Genomic DNA, 21,731 nt, shown 5'->3' on the forward strand with positions numbered 1-21,731 from the left:
ATTAGAATACAATTAATATATAGTATTATTAGAAAACAATATTAGAATAAAACCTATATTATTGAAATATAATAAAAGTCATCATAGTACAGATAGTCCTCATGTTCTTTTAATGACCATTCAAAGTTACTTCAGCACTGAAAAAAGTAACTTATGACCATTTTTCATACTTATGACAGTTGCACCATCCCCATGGTCACATGATCAAACTTTGGATGCTTGGCAACTAGCATATATTTATGACAGTTGCAGTATCCTGGGGTCATGCAATCAGCTTTTGTGACTTTCTGACAAGTAAAGACAATGGGGAAGCCAGATTCACTTAACAATCATAACCAACTAACTGTTACTAACATAACAATTGCAATTATTCACTTAACAGTGGTGTCAGAAAAGGTTGTAAAATGGGGCAAAACTCACTTAACAAATGTCTCACTTAGTAACAGAAATTTTGGGCTCAATTGTGGTTGTGAGTTGAGGACAATTGGTATAGTAAAAGATTATAGTATAGGAAAACATTCATAGTGAAACAGAACACTGAAAGATACTATCAAACATTAGTTTTTTAAAAAAGAAAGAAGAAAACTTCTAAATTTAATGCTTAAATATGATTTTTTTTTCTCTTGCTCTTTTAACGAAATGAAGTATCAGGACCATAGTTAAAATGAAAGATGAATTAGGAACAAAGCCAAAGGAAATGGAAATCTCTCTCTCTCTCTCTCTCTCTCTCTCAAAGCACAAGTATTATTTTTCTATCCTGAATCGACATTTATGTAGAAAGATGATCAAATGTTAATATAGTTAATAAATCTAAAATAAATAACATTGGGACTATAAGAATGATATGCAATGAAATGCTTCAAATAAATTTGAGTTCAGATCTATAATTATCTGTCCAGAGGGTTTTTTTTTAATTTCAAAAGAACCTATTGTTTTTAATGTAAGAAATACAGTAGATGTTTCTTCCCTGATGAGATCTAGATAACTTATGAAAGAATGATTGATCTCCTTTAAAATTAAGTTGTAGCTTTTAAACTATTCTTTATCAAAATAACTTCAGTAGTAGTGGAGTTTTAATCATTATTTAGGTATCCAATTCTATAAAAATCTCTTATCTCCTATTCTGTGTACTGATAAAATTGCTTTATCTTCAAAAAGTGTGTGAATGAAGAAAGATCAGAAACCAAAAACTATTTTTAATTTTTCCAAACATCTGAAGCAAATGTTAAATATGAATTAATTTGATACATTAGATATTTATCTTTTAATACTACCATAGGAAGTTCAGGGCTAATTTAATTTGCATTCTTGTTATTTGAATTCCTAAATGCTTTGAATTGAATGGCATCAAGATGTTTCAAATTGGCATGCCTAATTCCAAATCCATCACACTATTGTTTATAAAAATCCTACATTTTAGTTATAAATAAATGAACATTTCTTTGATTGTCATTCCTATTTCCCTCCAAGGGTGGGCTTCAGGCAGGCTTCTATCAAATGTTAAAATAGCAAAAAACATGGGAGCAAGCACTTTTCATCCTACGTAAAAAAAATTGTTCCCTTCTTTCTTTTATCAAGATTATAGTTAATTAGGGCAGCATAAATATCACTAATGTTAACTAATTTATTAAACTTAATTTCATTCTATACCGTAAACCTAGCCACTAGTGTTGCTGAAAATTCAAACAAAACAAATAAATATTAAGAATTATATTAGAATTTGTGATTATTTTTCACCTGGGTATTCACTTTTAATTCTTACCAAGAATTAATGAAACAAAGGTGTGATATAGCAGCAAGGTAAAAGTACACATTATTGCTCGTAAACTGGGACCAGAAGCTCCTTCCCGTAACTGATGAAGACCAAATTCCTGTCAACAGTCACAAAATTGTACAATATAAGTCACAATAGTCTATTATTTTAATAAATGCTAATAATTTCAGGAAAACATAAAAAAAAAAATTGAATGAACACAGCAGCAAGGTAGAATTTCAACTATATCGGTATCATTTGCAAGTGAAGTCATGTAGGTCTTATGGATTATTCAATGTACTGAATATTATTTGATCCATGACCCTGTTTTATTTAGGTTGTGGATCATGTAGAGCAGGGGTGTCAAACTCACGTTGTCACGACAGCGTCACATGATGTATTGGGACCTTTTCCCCCTTCACTAAACCAGACGTGGGCGTGGCCAATGCATGATGCATCCGGCCCACGGGCTAAGAGTTTGACAGCCCTGATGTAGAGATTTGTACTGATGCTGAAGTGTGAGTACAAATCTCTATGTCAAGGGTGTCAAACTCATGTCATCATGGTGATATATTGTGACATATCGGGACTTTTTCCCCTTCGCTAAACTGGCCGTGGGCATGGCCAGCACACGACGCATCCGGCCCACATGCCAGGAGTTTGATAGCCCTTCCCTATGTGATCTACAACCTAAATAAAAAAGGGTCACTAATCAAAACACAACTATTTTTGTGTTCAAGTGAATGTACATAAAGGCCCCCCTCAAGCCTTCACACCTCATTCCCAGGAGCAAGGTGGGATCAGTGTGGGGTACACCAATGTTTTCTCTCCACTTCAAGCACAGGGCTAAGCCTATGACATTTCACCATAGCCAACTTGCCATAGCCAACTCATCACAGCCAACTTACTACATCTAACTTGCTAACTTGCTAACACTAATATCAAAGAAATGGTGGACTAGAATCATTTAAGGATGCCAAATGAGGGACAGAATAAAATGTGAATGACAACAATTTAAAAAAAATATGTTATTTTGAATAACTAAATTGAATTGTTAAATTGTCCTCCAGTGAGTTGTCCCACAGCAAGTTGGCTGTGGTGAGTTGGCCATGGCAAGTTGACACTAGCAAGTTGGTTGTGGCATATTGTCCCATTCTGACAAGGCTATAGACAGGAGACAGAGAGGAAATATATACATTGTTCACTGGAGAAAGGAGAGAAAGTAAACAAAGAAACAAGTCAAGGGGTAAGTTCTGTTAATATAACAATTTTTTAGCAGTTGGTGACAGCAATTATATCCCATTATTTGTAAAATCTGCTTTATTAAAAGCAATAGTAATAAAAATATTGAAGATTTTAAAACTAAAGATTTAAATACTTTGTGTCACCTATATCTCATATCCCTATAATCAGATAGTCAATGAGATCTGAAGATGATCCAAATGCATCAATTATTTATTCCTGTCCTGACAAGCAGAGCTCGTAAGCTGTTTTAAAAATTCATAACAATAGAAATTAAATGTAATACCCTATTGCCTGAAAACCCAATAAATTCAAGAAGTCTGAGAATTCTTCCTGGTAAGAGGGACAGCATCTGCAAAAAAGGGAAAAAAACAAAGATTCCATCTGTTTTTAATGCAGCAGGAAAAACAAATATTTAAGTTTTAGCTTTAAAAATGTTCAGCACAATCTTCAGATAACATTAATAAAGTCCAAATGACTTGATATTATACTTTTTACACTCAGCATTTTTTAAAATTATATGTGGGGAATTGTATTATGGTTTTATAGTGTAGATTTCGTTTAAACTTGTTTAAACTTGCTTTCTGCCCAGAGCCATGGTGAGAGGAAAATTTAAAACAATTAAATAAAAAAACCTCTCAGGCAGTTCTGCATTCAAATAAAAAAGTAAAACCACAAATCATAAGATGCATTATGAAGTTCGAAGAAGTTTGATTACACATTGGAAGGAATGTTCATACCAGATTGAAAGCTCCTATTCCTAGTTGTACACCCCCTTCAAACTGGTGGAATATTTCATTCCTGATTTTGCTGCTTTGGGTCATCTGCAGAACCTGAAGGCATTCCCTTTTGATTAACAAAAGAAATCATGCTAAATTAGATAACAGCAATGATAACATGAACTATTATTACTTTAAAGATTTAGTTTACCATGCTATACCCTACATCATGGGTGTCACTTGGACTGCAATGAGTGAAGAAGAATTATCTTAGGTTGCATATGAAACATATAATATAATGTATATAAATAACAAACTTTTAAAATATTTATTATATCTTGTGGGGCCGCATTACTCACTGCTCAGGGATGCATGCCTGTCCTACATCTTTGTCTAAATTTAAATTTACAGATACTTGCCCCACCAACATTACCATAAAAATGCACATCTATTCAAGCAATTTCCATTATTTTATATTCTAAAATCCCAAATCTGTGATTTCAGAGTAATTTGACCAACGACACCCAGTATCTGCCTACATACACTGTAATATCAGTGTATTAAATGCTTACTTAGTATCTTTATAAATTTACAAATCTGAAAAAGAAGGCATAAAGGGGAAAGGGGAAAAGACTATTACAAGCTCTCACAAGGATTATTTTTTGTAATTATAAATTTCTTTCTATATAATTCCTGATAATCTCATTTAAAATCAGAACCCAGGTTTTTTTAAACACACACACACACACACACACACACACACACACATATCTATAATCTGATATTAGCTACAATCACTAGCTAATTTGAATGGATGGAAGAAATGGAAAAAAATACAATCAGGAGCTTATAATTTCTGATACCTTGTAGATTCATGTCTACACGAAGATCATATTTCTTTATATAGAAACACAATATTTTGTGGCTTGTATAACTTGTGTACTTTAAATGGCAGAATCACACAATGGGAAGTAACCCTAGACATCTTGTGGCCCTGCTTAGTATATGATATAGCCATAACCTTTTGCATATCTAGCAATAAGGATGGCACTGAGCCAAGCTTAATTCCTGGTGTCTGCATCTTTGCAATTTTATTGATAATGTTATGGAAATGATTTGCTAATAGAAAGTAATTCACAAGCAATTACCACTGGTATCAGAACAATATAGAACAATATAGATAAATAGCTTTATTATTATTATTTAACTATTCTTGTCTTCAATCTTCTATCTGGCAAGACTGAAATCACTGCCAAAATGACAGATTTTTTTTTTTAAATCCAGAAAATTTCCCCCCACTATTTCAAGCTATGATGGGGAATTAATTTACTGCAACAAAAAACACAAATAGACATAATACACAGCCTAAGTGAAATACTTTAGGAGCGTACTTATATATTTGATAACTTGTTCTGATTTTCAAGCCACCTTTGATGAAATTGATCATATTTTCATCCTGGAAGAAAAATAAACTTTAAATTAAATAATGAATAAAATAGTACAGTTGTATACATCATACTCATTTATGGAATTTTAATAAATATAATATTAATAATATATAATAATATATAGAATAAATATATCTATAAAATGTATAGTTTGAAAATAGCTTTACAAATTAAATGTTCATACACGGACACCCCTAAATATATATAAAAGAATGTGAAAGCTATTCTTAACCAATGGACTTTATTAAAGAAATCACCGAGAAACAAAGCATAATGGAACAAATTGAAGTAACATATGATAACACTAGATGGTGCTAAAAGTAAATGATAATAAAAATAACAAGAACTGTAGTATTAGTTACAATAATAACACAATAGAAAACAAAGCTTGCATTTCCAGAATCTTTTGATTAAAAAACTGATTTCTTCAGCAATTTCCACTTATATTTACCCAAAAGCTACATTTTCTGTATGATTCTACTTTTAGTATATGAATGGTATTATGCAACATGATTCATAATTAGTAATAACTAGTAGTTTATATTAAATATGCTTATCTTGAAATATAGGAACTACATCAAGCTTCAATGAAGTACAATCCTACTTATTTTTAATAGGCTGTATTGTTGATTTTAAAGATATTCCTAAATATGAATTTGATAAAACATTTGATAAATATTTAATGATAAAAGATTCTGACTCTGAACACATATTTCAGTTATATGAGTACAAGGATTGTACAAAAGCTTTAGTAGAGTATAATCAGGAACAATTGTTTTACTATTTACTAAGTTCTTTGCCAGTTTACAAGGATGATCCTGCATAAATATTTACTGAAGATTAAGAGAGAGGACTCAATTGTAGAAATTCTGGCTTTCGGACACATTTCTCACTTATCAAATAAGTATCATTTGAATAATAATTAAGTTGCCAAATTCAACAAGTTCTAAGAAGCCTGTTTAGCAAGATCTGATATTTCAGTACGTAACAGGCAACGAATATCATGTCCTAGCTTTATTGCTTTATTGTATTGTGAGTTCTTCCTTATTGCAGTTCTTTATCAGAGCCTGAATCTGAAAAAGAATGCCCTCTTGCAAGTTTATTTTTGGAACCTAAGGAGTCAATCTCACTATCAAACTTCTATATAATTGTGTATGTAGGATAGTAAAGCAAAGTTCACCAATAAAGACAGAATATTAATCAACTGTGTAAATAGGATTCATATTCAAAGTTAGAATGTTATTTCTTCGCTAAGAGCCACAATTTTGGAGTTGGTTACCAGCATTCCAATGCAGAACCCAATCCCCAACACCTTTTCCTAAAGTCACACATATACAGAAGATGTGGATGAATATGGAAGCGGAGTCAGATTTGGCCAGAAAAACATTTTATTGAAGTCTAGAGTCCATGATTATGGGATGGGTAAAAAAGCTTTCCCATCTATCATTATAGGAAACAGAACGGCAAGAGTCATTCTGTATCTATAATGTAGCATGATGTTTACTTTGCACAGGAGAAAGGCAAACAGGTTGGTTTCAAAGCATGAGCAAACAAAGAAGAAATTGATAATGTCTGTATATGAAGCAGGATTAAATGTATTTCATATGAGAACATCTCAAAAAGAACACAGTCACATCTAATACTCTAGAAACTGGAAAGACAATCTTGTATATAAGCAAGTGATAACTCCATATAAGATATTTGGGCAACAATATTTTTGAACATTATAGTATGCACAGAATTTATAGCTTCCAAATTTCTGTAATATTTGATGGAAGAATCTCAAGGGTAAGAAAAGATGTGCGTAGTGAAGGTAATTTGCCAGATAAGCTCACTGAGATTCACAAATCCCACCTAAGCTTTAAAAAGTAGATGCACAAACTGAAATTCTAATCTTTCTCTATGTCTTAATATTAATAAATTCATACTTGTATCTGTATTTAAAAATGTGTTTTTAAAGTCTTATATTCCAATAGATTGGCAATATATACACAAACTATATGACTTGAATACTATATTTACCTGTACAAATGTCAAGGCTGCTTTCTGCAGTAAACATTCAGCATAACAGAGTTCTGCATGCATTTCCTCTATTAAAAAAGAAATATGTATATGTATGTGTATGTATCTAGTACCCAGCATTTTTATTAAAGCAAGAAATACTAAAAACCAAAAGACATTCCACAAAATATTGCTGTATTCTCACATTTGCATTTTTTTAAAACTGACTAACATTATTTCTCTTACTTTAGCCTTTAATTACATATTCTTTTTCTAACCAGTTATCTTTTCTGCCTATTATTTAACCAAACCCTGAATATACCTGCCCCTTTCCTTTTTTTGCAAACTGTTTTGCTTTATGTTAATGTTATTTTATTGTTTCTATAATATACATTATTTTTAATTAAACACTTTTAGTTTATCTGGTAGCCCAAATAATTTTTTTAAGTATTTTACATAGATAAAAATAATTCTAAGTAAAGCTGAAAATAATTCATAAACCAAGCCAATACTGGTATAGAGGTCAAGGGAATCATGGCTTGTTAATTTTAAAATTTGTACTTGAACTCTAAAGCAGGATTTTGGAAAGCTTTTTATGTTGTGATGGTATAAGTTGTTTGGCTGTTGTTGTTTTAAATCATAGAATGAAACTACTGCACCAATATTTACTTGGAGAACTAACACTCAGCCTGCAGAAATAATGATGACATTTTAACTCTTTTGGCAGTTCTTAAAGTTCTTAAGACATAAAGAAGAAATATTATCAAAATATGTACTGTATTTGGTTACAAAGAAATATAAATATACATGCCATGCATTCCAATTGTTCAGGAAAGCTTGCTGAATACATATGAAAGGCTTATAGGGCACATACAATATATAACATATAACACTTAAGGCAACATTTAACATTAACAACATTGGTTCTTTACTATGGTCACTAATCAGAATGCAACAAATCAACATCCAATGGGAAACAATAGTTTTAGAACTAGATCACCAAAGCAATCAAGTTGCACTTGGTTTTGCAAACATGTAACCAAATCAGGCCATGTTCATAGAAACTGAGTACTTCTTTGTGTATTTAACATGGAATAGATCAGAATTGTTTGGGCACTTTGGTGAATAAGTGGTGATAAAATGAGCCATTGCACCCTTATAAAACAATAAAATTTATCAGCAGGATATGAAGTATGGATTCAATAGGCCTTTATCCAGAAGGGTCCAATTGTAATTCACATGTTTTTTTTTAATATGCCCTTAAGAACTACTATGGGGGACATTAAAACATTGTACAATTAATACTACCCAGATATAATATGCCCTATATTATATAGTTATCTCAAATGGGCTAACTTATAGAACATGTCCAAAATCTGGGATCAAGGACGCCTATGGAGTTGAAATTTGGTAAATGTTATAAAATATTTAATATTATTATAAAATTATGACATCATACAAAATGGCATAAAATATTTCCTGTGATGATGTTTGACTGTGCTATGTGACTATATAACTTTTATTTTTCATGCATTTTGGTTGATGTAATGTGATGTGCCCTGTATTTAGTAGAACAATAAAAATTCGTAGGTAAATATTTGGAGAATTTTACTTGATCTATAATCTGGCTTTTAGCTGCCAGGTTTGTAAGTTGCTTTGTGAAACTTAGGATCATCATATCAGAATTCAGTGTAGCCACTGGGAACATGGTGGGAACTTCCAGAATTGGGCTATATGGCTGTGCGATTAAGCGATTCTTCCAGTGTTGCAGAAGGGTCCAGAGCTCTTCCAAAGGTAATGTGAGGCTTGGTGGTATAGAATCAGGCTTAAGGCCTGCAGGACCCTTGGGAAGAAGAAAAGGCCTGTGGGGACCTAGTGGCTGTACACAAAAGCCATAAATAGCTTTTGTGGGTGGTTGATGTAACTTTGAACATCCATAAAGCAACCAGTCCTATGTCGCAGACTATCTGTAAATCACTAGACTGCAATCCTTTGATACTTACACAATGTGATATAGATGAACAAGGAAGCAAATTCAGAGGTGCATCATTCCAAATTACTGTGTAAAATTTCAGCAATAATAAAATTATTACATGGCTCATTGCCAGACTTAAGTGTTTTATAGATGTTTTATAAGGATTGTTATTTCAGAGTTTGTAGCATCGGTCAGTTAGAAAGCTGATTAATACTGAAGTCTAAATTATATTCAGGCACGTCTTCTTGTGCACATAATGCCCTCCACATTATTGCCAGTGTAAGGAAATGAAAGGGGCCTATTAATTGAATGAGATGTAGTGACATCTAAACCAACATTTAAATTAAATGTTAAGATTTATAAAACATTAACTATTGGCAATCAATTTTCAGGCTCCCGTGGTTTTTGGATCTTTAAGGATGAAGATTGGGACATTTTGCCATCCAGAAAGTTTGGGTGTGATTTTCACCCTTTGACACCAAAGTTTCACAAGGCAGATTAAAACAGAACCCTAACATGCTGATAATCTGGGCAGGATTTTTTCTTTCTACATAAACAAAAAAGTTAAACATCCTTTAAATAAAAATAAAGAAAGCCCACTTCCAATGATATTTGAGTTTTGGACTATTTTGCAAATGTTGTACATATTTTTCACCCATGCATGTGTTTATATGTGTGAAAAATCTATACAACTTTTTGCAAAATAGACTAAAACTCAAATATCACGGGAAGTCTGCTTGTATATTCTTACCTTCACTCAGCTGATCTACTGACTGTTTTGAAACTAAACTGGATAATGATTCCACCACTGTGTTTCTTTTTCTAAACCTATATCGACATAAATGACAAAAACAAACTTTCATCATGTTGTTTAATTAAAGCAACTATCATAAAAACAAAGAATCCTAAACAAGTTGTGCTCTACTGAATCTACAGAAAACACATTGTACTATGGCACAAATAATTTCCAATAACATGATGCTAAGCAAACACAAATTTCCCCACCTGTCAGGGGAACAAGGGAATGGAGCCAGAAGATTATGGACACTTCCATACTTGTGCTTTGCTGTGTTGTGCTTCAATCTTGAAGCCAGAAATAAGTAATGCTTCCTTAAATCTTGTCATTTTCACAGTACACAGGTTCCCTTAGTAAAATTCCACCCCCATTCACCATTAGCTGCAACCTGAAAAGCTACCTTGAATCGGCATACACTATGTTCTAGTTACTCTTTACACTGTACTTTTTCTCTTTGTTCTTGGATAAGCAGGATTGTTCTTGGATATATGGATTAGCACTGTGTGATTTGATAGATAGTACAAGCTCTAGAGCAGTGGTTCTCAACCTGTGGGTCGGGACCCGTTTGGGGCTCGAATGACCCTTTCACGGGGGCGCCTAAGACCATCGGAAAACACATATTTTTGATTGTCTTAGGAACCGAGACACCAGTTTTATGGTTGAGGTTCACCACAACATGAGGAACTGTATTAAAGGGTCACGGCATTGGGAAGTTTGAGAACCGCTGCTCTAGAGTTATCTCAATTACTTGGCTACTGCGGTGTTATCATCTGAAGATATCTGTAGTAAAGTTTTAAAATGCAGCAAAGATATTACTTAATTTTGCAAAGGGGAGGGCAAAGACAATAGATCCAAGTTTATTTTTCAATGGACTCAACAGCAGATTTAAAATTTGAAAATTGCCATTTATTTTTCATCCAACTTCATTGTTATAAAAATCATATAAATATTAATAAGTAATGAAAATGTTGAGCTTTCTCTGTTAAAATAACAAATACTTTTTTCTTTCCAAATTAACTAGAGCTCTACCATGAAAATCAGCTGGATGACCTTGGGCCTAGTCCCTTTCTCTCCACCCAACTCATCTCATATGGTTGTTATAGTGTCGGATATATTCTATGTCTTGAGTTATTTGTAAAAATAATAAAGGCAGGATACAAACAAACACATTTTTATTACATAATGAAATAATACCAATCCTGATTATATCAATCATAAAATTGTCATAAAATTGTTCCGTCTTACTTTTGACAAGTTTGTAAAGCTTCTTTAATTGTACACAGTCCCATTTGGATATCCTGTTGTTCAAACGTCATTGCTGCTTGAATAACTAATATACCGCTATAACCTAGGGCATGGTACATGCTATCTTTAGACCTATTTTGAAAATAAAATATAAAGACAGTGATAAGAAAGCCAATTATGATTGTCAAAAACAAAAGTGAAATTTTACATAATGTTTACAATAGTTTATTTTTAACATGCTACTTTGTGTTCAACATAACATTTTGAGCCAAGCCTATAAAATTCTTAAAATTATGCATTTTCTTTATTTGGGAATTATTTTAAGTCCAATCTCCTTTGTTATTTGTTTTTCAAGAATATATGAATTCCAGTATATATCAAAATATGAGCTAAAATATTAATTTTAAGTGAAATGATCAGGAACACTTTTTTGCCTGGGGGCCCCAACCTTGCAATATTGTGATGACCTCTCTCCCTTAAAAGTAATTATCTAATGAGGTAAGTTCTGGCAAGAAATCAATATACCATTTTAATCTTAAATTAAAATTAATTAAATTTAAAATTTAATCTTTTTATATCAAAAAGAATAAAAACTTACAACTCTATAAAACACTGAAAACAAAAACACATTTTGTTTTTTGACAAAATGGCAAGTCTGAATGAATAAATCTTAAATATTTTGTAAAATAAATACAAATGTTAAAAGTTCATTTAAAAAATAACAGTTTATAACAAAAGACTAGTTTAAAGAACACAATATTGTTTCATGAAATCCTTGAGCATCTGCTGGGAAACAGAATCAGGTGAAAAGTTATATTCAGTGATATTCAAAGGCCTGAATTTAACTATCATGCCTAGGGCAAAATTTAGGGACCCTTCTTCGACAGTTTAAAAAATTATGTTTTAGACTAGACTGGGATTAAATAGTTGTAACACAAATTATTTTAGGCAAATTGAAACCATATTATTGAGAGGCCTTAAATACATTTCTAGCTACCAGATAAAAACTATCCAGCAAACAACACTCACCATGGTCGAAGTAATTCCAAAGCTTCTGAAAATTTATTGTTAAGAAATAAATTTAATGCCATTGAACATTCTTCCAAAGCACATTTAAGGTCCATTTTTGCAGCCCTAAAAATGCACAAATAGAAAAAAATTCATTACACTTACATCATTACTAATATTGTTCTGTTGTTTAATATGGTCAGATTCTCAATGTTCAATTTAGGCAAGATTAAATTGAAATAATGATGAGTCTGTTGACTAATTATTATAACATAAAATATTTATGATTCCTAAACACTTCATCCAGTTTATTACCCTCTCAAATTTTAGAGTCAGAGAGAGCAATGTATGTGTAATACTACTTCCTAGCTCCAATCTCTCAAACGATAGATAGATAGATAGACAGACAGACAGACAGACAGACAGACAGACACCATTCCATATAGCAGCAGATTGTAGTATATAAATATATCATGATATAATCTCTGAATGTTGTACACAATTATCATTTATGTTGCATCAGATTAATGAAGCTAATGAACACTGAGAAAAAGAACAATTGGATACCTCCATTACAGGTAAGAAATAAGAAATACTGGTGCTCATAAGCTTAGAACAGCTAAGAAGCCATTATAAAAGAATTCCAGCAACTGCTGGTCTATTTTTATACTGCAATTGGTGTTCCAATTCTTGCACCTCTTTCTCCTGCTTGTCCTAGATAAAGAGCTAAAAAAGCAATCCTTTCTGGAGTGGGAGGGAATTTCCATCTGTTCTTGTTTTGGCAATGGCAAAGCTGGTATCCTGTATGCTTCCCACACAGGCTGATATACACTGCCTATTCAGTTTGTCCTATAAGCAATTAGTGAAATCATGGAATTTTGATCTGCACTATTACGTCCAGCCTGGGATTCCAGGCATTTTATTTCCTTGGACTTTGGAATCCAAGTGATTATGAGAGATCGTTAAGACCTCAAAAGATTTTCCTGCACAATTACTGCATAGGAAAGCTTGTGGTGGGAGTCTCCAAAAAGTCAGTGTAACCTGTTGTATGTTCCAGAAAGGTAACAGAATCAAATCTTCCAAGCTGTGAAGATGTTTCCCTGATGGGTAGAATGGGGACTTTGACTCAGAATGCAAAAAATGGGGAGATAGTACAACAAGGCAAGGCAACATGGTGAACCATGGCTACTGAGGCTACTAAGGTGAGAAAATAATGAAGTTGGTTAAATCCCTAGTGGGATTTGACAGTGTCTGTTTCCATTTTCGGTTAGGTTTCTTGTATAGCTCAGCCAATCAAGAAGGATATTGCTATATCCAGATTTATCATTTACCATTACTATTTCTTTATAGACCAGACTATTGTGGGACTGTCTAATATCATCAGGCCACTCAGGTCATGGCATAGGACTAGAAAGGTGACCATAACACCGCCTTCTATATTGAGAGACATTCAGATATGTTCATATATCTTAATGATTCATGGCTGGAGCATGTATCTCAGATATAAAGGACCTGGACACAAGCTCTTTATCTTTACATAGACGCACATAGGTTGAGGAAGTGTGAAAAAAAAACTTCCAGTGAAATTATATGAAATCAGCTACTAGTAGAATGAATCTGTGATGTAGGGCCGAACCAAGAGGAAAAATGATTTACCTGATCTCTCTTCTACAATTAAAAAGAGTGGCTCATATATCCACAGTAAAAAAAAACAACAATTAATCAAATAGTATCAATCCATTATTCAATTTCATGACGCCAATTTATCTTCCTTAGACTCTTGAAAGTAACTCTATTTTTAATAGTTCACTAAAGGGGAAAAGACAGTGGGGGATAGACTGATTCCTTGGGGAAGACTATTTCAAAGTATAGAAGGTCTTGCTATAAGCCTTCACATATGCCTGCGCCTTACATCCTGAAAATGGGGAATTTCAAGCAAATACTCTTAAGATATTTGAATCAGATGAGTTGTAACTAGGTGCAGAATATGGTCTTAAAATACTTTAGTGCAAAGCCATGTAGGGCATTGATGGTCAAAATAAGAACTCTGAATTGTAATCAGAAACAAATATGGAACTATCTTATGTTTGTTCTTACAGAACCACTACACTTAACAGAGAGTATATGTATTTCAATCAATAAGAATAGAGCAGGAAGGGACCTTGGAGGTCTTCTATTCCAACCCATGGCTCAAGCAGGAGACCCTATACAATTTGAGATAAGTTGCTGTCCAGTCTCTTCTTAAAAACCTCCAGTGATGAAGCATCCACAACTTTTGAAGGCAAGCTGTTCCACTGGCTAACTGTTGTCATTGTTAGGAAGTTTCTCTTTAATTCGAGTTTGCTTCTCTCCTTGATTAGTTTCCATCCATTGTTTCTTGTCTTGCTTTCTGGTGATTTGGGAAATAATTTTACCTGCTCTTCTTGGTGGCAGCCCCTCAAATACTGGAATCATGTCATGTCACCTCTAGTCCTTCTTTTCTCTAGACTAGCCATGTCCTACAACCATTCTTCATATGTTTTAGTCTCCAGGCCTTTAATCATTCTAGTTTATCTTTCTGCACTTTTTCCAGAGTCTCAAGATCTTTTTTGTAATGACCAAAACTGGATGCTGTATTCCAGGTGTGGTTTTACTTACATGTATAAATACGTACATTCAGAAAACAAACAAGAAAAAAACTCATGGATTATGAAACAGGCAAATGATAGGCTCCTATAGAAAATAAATCCATCAGAGCTAAGGAAGCAATGAGAGTACGGTTTTACAGATATGTACAGTATGCTTCCGGTAAATCCACCTACAAATTTATAGAAGACCACAACCCCATTTGCAAATGGAAAGGGTGGAAGCAACTGATTTAATCTTGGAACAACCCTTTCAAAAATAGTTGAAATGGAAAAGGTCCAATGCAGTATGAGGTCACAATCCTCCTTAGGAACGATAAAGTATTTAGGCAAAATAATAGTCCCCCATAATTATATCCTCAATAACCCCTTGTTATAAAAAGAGAGAAACCTCCTGGCATATCTCTGGAGATACATTAGAAGTGGCAGGATGATCCATAAATAATTGACACTCAGAGAGTAGGTTCAGAAACCCATGTACTTTAAAAAATAATATTAAAAATAATGTAAGCACTTCTTAAATGTTTATACGAATGTACAGCATAGCGAAGTATTTAGAATAATGCGTTTTTTGCAATTGAAAATATAATTGGTTTCTTCTGTCTGAGTTATGAGCAGGGCCAGAGACTGTATTTGGGGGAAATATGAAGTAGGTTGTTGCAGCCTCCATTTATTCATTGCTATACAACAATGCTGCTAAAATTAGTTCGAGGTATCATCAGTTTTATCAGGGAATAATCTGTCCCTAAAGAAGGAAAGGTCCTATTCCAGATTGACCCTAGATAGATTAGAAAACCTAATTTCATTTTAGAAGGATATAGACAAGTAGTGAATGAGTTCAGAAGAAAAAAGGATGTATAGCAGATTGGATAAACTAGAGCCATTGAAATACTGAAGAAATATGCTAGGTCAGTGCATGGAGCTCTACCCGGCTGAAGGGGGTTGCGCGAGTGCCTGTTCCGCTTCCAGCAGGCATGGCTCCTAGCCTCAACATGTCCGGGCCCAGCTCTCCCTGCAGCCGCCGCCACCGCCGTGCTCCGAACATAACGTCTTCTCTGGTTCCAAACTCCCAAACTTGGCTGCCGAGTCTTCCAGCAGCAGCAGCTCTAGGAGTGTGCTCTATGGTTGTGGGCTGGCTGCTGGAAGACTCTCTGTCCAGAAGACTCTTACAGAGAGTTCCAGCAGCGGTTGCTCATGAGCTTGGTCACCTCATGGCTGCTTTGCCCCTGAGGCTATGCCCGGTTCTTTGGGAGCCAGTTTGCAAGGGAGCAGCCGCCCGGCAACCCCAAAACAATAAGTCCTTCCCTATAATAAGCCCAAGGCCATATTTTGTAAGTAAAAAGAAAATAAGACCCTGTCGTATTTTCGGGGAAACACAATATTATGCAAGAATATACAACCCCAGTATTCTTTAACTCCTGAGAATGCTTTCATTCAGCTTCAGTCAACTTGCTTTCTAAACTGTGTTCATTTGCCTTGATTTAAAAGAATAAGAATGATAAAGTATAATATAAGACTGACTAAAATCAGTGAAAACAGCATCTTTCTATTTCATTGAATAATTCAATGAAAGGGGTCCAAACTCTTAAGTTGGATAGCCTTATACAACATGCTAATACATACTTTAATTATGGAAATTTGAATAGGCCATGACTGGCAAGGTTCACACAGTATATTAAGCCATAAACAAACTATTATTACAATACAATACAATAGTAGAGTTGGAAGGGACCTTGGAGGTCTTCTAGTCCAACCCCCTGCCTAGGCAGGAAACCCTATACCGTTTCAGACAAATAGCTATCCAACATCTTCTTAAAGACTTCCAGTGTTGGGGCATTCACAACTTCTGGAGGCAAGCTGTTCCACTGATTAATTGTTCTCACTGTCAGGAAATTTCTCCTCAGTTCTAAGTTGCTTCTCTCCTTGATTAGTTTCCACCCATTGCTTCTTGTTCTACCCTCAGGTGCTTTGGAGAATAGTTTGACTCCCTCTTCTTTGTGGCAACCTCTGAGATATTGGAATAATGCTATCATGTCTCCCCTAGTCCTTCTTTCTCTTAAGCTAAACATACCCAGTTCCTGCAACCGTTCTTCATATGTTTTAGTCTCCAGTCCCCTAATCATCTTTGTTGCTCTTCTCTGCACTCTTTCTAGAGTCTCCACATCTTTTTTACATCGTGGCGACCAGAACTGAATGCAGTATTCCAAGTGTGGCCTTACCAAGGCATTATAAAGTGGTATTAACACTTCACGTGATCTTGATTCTATCCCTCTGTTGATGCAGCCTAGAACTGTGTTGGCTTTTTTGGCAGCTGCTGCACACTGCTGGCTCATATTTAAATGGTTGTCCACTAGGACTCCAAGATCCCTTTCACAGTTACTACTACTGAGTAAGGTATCACCTATACTGTACCTGTGCATTCCGTTTTTGTTGCCTAAATGTAGAACCTTACTCTTTTCACCATTGAATTTCATTTTATTAGACAGTGCCCAATGTTCAAGTTTGTCAAGATCCTTCTCTATCTTAAGCCTATCTTCTGGAGTGTTGGCTATTCCTGCCAGCTTGGTATCATCTGCAAATTTGATGAGTTCCCCATTTATTCCCTCATCCAAATCATTGATGAAGATGTTGAAGAGTACTGGGCCTAAAACAGAGCCTTGGGGTACTCCACTGCATACTTCCCTCCATGTAGATGCAGTTCCATTGAGAACTACACGTTGAGTGCGGTTGGTCAGCCAACTAATAACTATTATTAGTTTTGGTATGTTATATATAACTGGCACCAATGAATTGGCTCAACCACCCATCCTATTACTGACTACATGATTAGCAATGATTTTCAAAGTTTTTGTCTATGAATTTTTAAGTAAAAAAAAAACTTTTAAAGGAACCACAACAAATATTGGAAAGAGCAAGTTTTCCATATAGACAAAAGCTACAGCTGTGTAAACGTTCCCCTTTTTCCCCCTTTTCCTCATACACAAAGACCATCTATGAGTCCATATAAGCACTTTCTTCTCTACCAAGTATGCACTGGATCCAGTATACACAATTTTTTCTATATAACATAGGACTACATCTTCTTGGCATACAGTGCTATTTAGGCTATGTAGAAGAAGCAAAGAAAACCCATGCAGTCATGAGAAAAAAGATGTCTGAATCACACTTGCTAAATACAAATCTACTTACTTTTATTTTTGTATAATATGTTTTTCAGTAAAAATTATGAAACAAATAAAAGTTGTATGGAAATGTAAAGTTGTCTTGAAGAGGTTTTTCAGGACAAATGGGAACCAAGCAAAAGTAATAATTTCAGACTATAGTACTACCAGAAATAACCATCAAGTTACCTCTTTTGTATATCTACAGAATTCTATGGGAGGTCCAGATAATCTTCCCTCATTTTTTTCTCTATTTCTTTACCTTATTTTTAACTAGGAAGAACATTCTAAGAGTATAATTTAATGGATTTATGTTAGGAACTTTTTTCTGAAGCTACGTTATTAGCTTTTATGGAGAAAGTAATATTTTGAATATATATATTGATCCTGCTAGAAAATACCACTATAATTCACTAGCGTACAGTATATCCTATGTATTTTTACTGCTGTGGCAATTGGCAGTTAGCATCTCTGAAGTTACAAATATATCTTTCAAGCTAGTTGAAGCAAGTATTTTAAAAACTAATATTTCTCTTAAACAAATACTATGAAGAGTAGTGCTAAAAACCATTTTCTTTTATCTCTTCTTTTAATCCATTTTAGAGCAATATGTTCCTGTTCTCTATTTATTGGAAAGTCATGTTCCCTTTTATAAAAGGAGAAATTAACAAAAAGATAATTCCCTACAGCAAGAGTACTTTCAGTTTTATTCATAATACATTAAGTTACACATGCATAAATCACTGAGCCATGCTAATTATGTATTAATCTGTGAATTTAAAAAAACTGCAGGTACAATTGCATGTTTGAAAGATAAATAAGATATTTTATTACAAAATATTAATCGCATTTTAGTGTATTAAAGGCAAGATTTAATTCTTAAGTCTTAATTAGTATTTGTTGGAAGATTTATAATCAACATTTCAAATTAAAATTACCTTGAACATTCAGGAAGTACAAATGATGATTAAAATCTCTGATCTGGGTGTGGCAGTTTATGTCTTCCTTATTAGCATCCTTAGGGATAATAGCTGTTTTACTAGTTTAGAAGTAGCAAAGGACAAAATTGTGATTGTGATTATGATTCACCAAACCAAAAACTAAAAATGCGCACAAAAAGAGCCTATTAACTGGGAACAGTTAACTACAATACCACCTCATAATAATAAAAGGCAGGTTCCTAGAGCTTAATAATAGGTTAGCCAGCACAAAATGCAACAAATAAAAGCAAATATCTCCCACTGCGTCATTCAAATAATGGCTCAGGTCTTGTCACATGATCAGGATTGAATGGTCCTTTTTCTATGATTTCATATAAATTGCTATGAAGTTGCAAAAAGTATGCTGCCTGAATCATATGTTACAGTAGGGAGAGCAGTTCTAAATGTAATGAAATGGAATAATATTATAATATGCTTGCTAGCTTTTGAGACTCTTATAGTCTTACAAAACAACAGCTCTAGTTAAACTGAGCATGAAAATTGTTAGGTGACATAAGCAATTGATTCATCAAGAATTTTTCTACCTGCCATATTTTACAGACATGTAATCTTATCTGTTAACAGTTTCAAGAAATATTTCTGCATACACAAATAATCAAGCTAGAGATCATACAATAAGAAGCACAGCAATAAAGCAGATAGATAGAAATTACCAAGAGAAAAGGAAAAACAAACATTCATGAAATTAACTCTTAAATGTAAATTTCCCCAGGATCATCAAAATACAGTACATTCAGAACTTCCTCTCCATCATCAATAAGCTTATTATCTATTTTCAAAATAAAAACTCTCATATCAAGTAATCTCCAGAAAATAATACACACAGGTTTTCTGCAGTCAATTTTAGCAGCTCCAATGTTTTATTAGCTCCAAAGACACAGTATACTCACAGAATTAAACTCGGCAACTTCTAGATGATTAACTGCAAATTGCTATGTGAAGATAAGCCTCTCACAGAGCTGATTCATTTCTGTCACAGACAGAGAGAAAAATCCCAGCCAGTAACTCCCTAAGAAGATCCCATTTCCTTATTTCTCGTTACCATTGGGCTTCTTATTAGTTATGAAACAGAATAGATGCAAAAGTTCGCACAGCAGCAGGAATCCTCTGCATCGGATTTTACAAGAAATATCCGTTGACAGGACTGCAGCTACAGCAGTACTGGCAGATGATGCCTCTGCATAAAGAGGATGCTGGGAGATTTTCCCAATGTATGATGCAGTCTAATTCTAATCCATCACTGCCCAACTACAAAGGGGAGAAACTGGCTCTCAAAACAATTCAATGATTTTTATGTTTGAAGGACAAAAAAAAAGAAGTTAGATTAGAGCGCTGTGTTCCTCTTATTAGGAAACGTTGTACATCTAATGAAAAGATATGTAAACAATGTTATTATACTTAATCTATTAATGAACCCCATATAAAAATCAATATCACTATTCTTAAAATAACCTTACAATAAACAGCATAAGCAACATTAAATTGAGATTCAATCTGCTATATCTAATATCTGATTTCTTTTCAGATAGCAGAAACTGTGACATTTATATTAAATTGAATTAATATGAGACTGCCAATATTCAGGGATATAAAGAAGAAAAAACATGCCAACTTTTAATAATTAATCTATATGAAATATTATTTCAATAAAAATAAATTAATAAGTTTTTAAATTTATGATAGTAAGAATGTACAATTAATATTCCATAGATTTCTAGGGTAAGGACATTCGTGAGTTCCAACAAAACACAAGTATGGTAGCATTGAATAAAGACCATTGGTTAATTCTTTTCTGTAAAAAATCCAGGCAAAAAGAATGTTTGTGTAAGAACAATGTATTTGAAAAAGTACATGTTATATTAAAAACAGAGTTATACTGAAAGTTGGGTAGCATACGAGTTTAATAATTATAGTTTGTCACACAATCACCCCAATGTTTAGACTAAATTTGGAATTCAATTTATTGTTTGTATTATTATTATTCCCATGAGATTACCAAAAAAAATTAAAATGATATTAATAGGGAAATTTGCAGAGGAAAAGTATCTGAAAGGAACACTAAATAAATACATAAATATTAAATACCTATGTAAGGTACATGAAGATTTTTATTATGGCATATTCACTTCCAAATGAAAGATCCATATGCTCACATGATAATAAAGGACAGTAAAATCAATAACATGTGTATTTATTTACACAACCGAATAGTATCTTGAGGGACACGGTGGCTCAGTGGCTAAGACACTAAGCTTGTCAATCAGAAAGGTTGGCAGTTCAAATCCGCTGCATAACGGAGTGAACTCATGTTACTTATCCCAACTTCTGCCAACCTACCAGTTCAAAAGCATGTAAAAATGCAAGTAGAAAAATAGGAACCATCTTTGGTGGGCAGCAGTGGTGGGTTTATTTTGTAGGTGTGGCTTGGCAGTCATGTGACAGGGTGGGAGTACCTTTGGTGGCTTGGCTATGTGACTGGGGTGGGAGCGGCTTGGTGGCCATGTGACTGAGGTGGGAGTGGCTTGGTGGTCATGTGACTGGTTGAGTGTGGCCAATTTAGCTATCCATTTTGCCAATTTAGTAGTCCATTAAACAATACACAGCAACCCCCTTTTCTATTCTTTTTAATAGTGCATGTTTTTGCTCTAGGTTTTTTTTTTTACTAGGGGGGAGAGGTTGGCCTGGGGGTTTCTGGGAATTTCTCCTCTGTGATTGAGGCACAAAATAAGCAAGACAATATAAGGTCTCCTACTGGAGC

The 21,731-nt window shown here is 33.8% G+C and overlaps 1 protein-coding gene across 1 annotated transcript in view; it reads right to left on the reverse strand.

Moving 5' to 3' along the window:
- TTC39B (tetratricopeptide repeat domain 39B) overlaps positions 1 to 21,731 on the reverse strand; it is a 74,572-nt gene that overhangs the window by 15,312 nt on the left and 37,529 nt on the right. Inside the window, exons 3-10 of the mRNA XM_081945544.1 lie at positions 12,209 to 12,313; positions 11,180 to 11,311; positions 9,890 to 9,966; positions 7,185 to 7,252; positions 5,106 to 5,170; positions 3,736 to 3,841; positions 3,282 to 3,347; positions 1,763 to 1,871 (exon numbers count right to left, since the gene is read on the reverse strand). Coding sequence (XP_081801670.1) covers positions 1,763 to 1,871; positions 3,282 to 3,347; positions 3,736 to 3,841; positions 5,106 to 5,170; positions 7,185 to 7,252; positions 9,890 to 9,966; positions 11,180 to 11,311; positions 12,209 to 12,313 — 728 coding nt within the window. The remainder of the gene's footprint in view (positions 1 to 1,762; positions 1,872 to 3,281; positions 3,348 to 3,735; positions 3,842 to 5,105; positions 5,171 to 7,184; positions 7,253 to 9,889; positions 9,967 to 11,179; positions 11,312 to 12,208; positions 12,314 to 21,731) is intronic.

The sequence above is a fragment of the Natrix helvetica genome, assembly GCF_964273705.1.
Source record: "Natrix helvetica genome assembly, chromosome: 2".
In the NCBI taxonomy this organism is placed as follows: Eukaryota; Metazoa; Chordata; class Lepidosauria; order Squamata; family Natricidae; genus Natrix; species Natrix helvetica.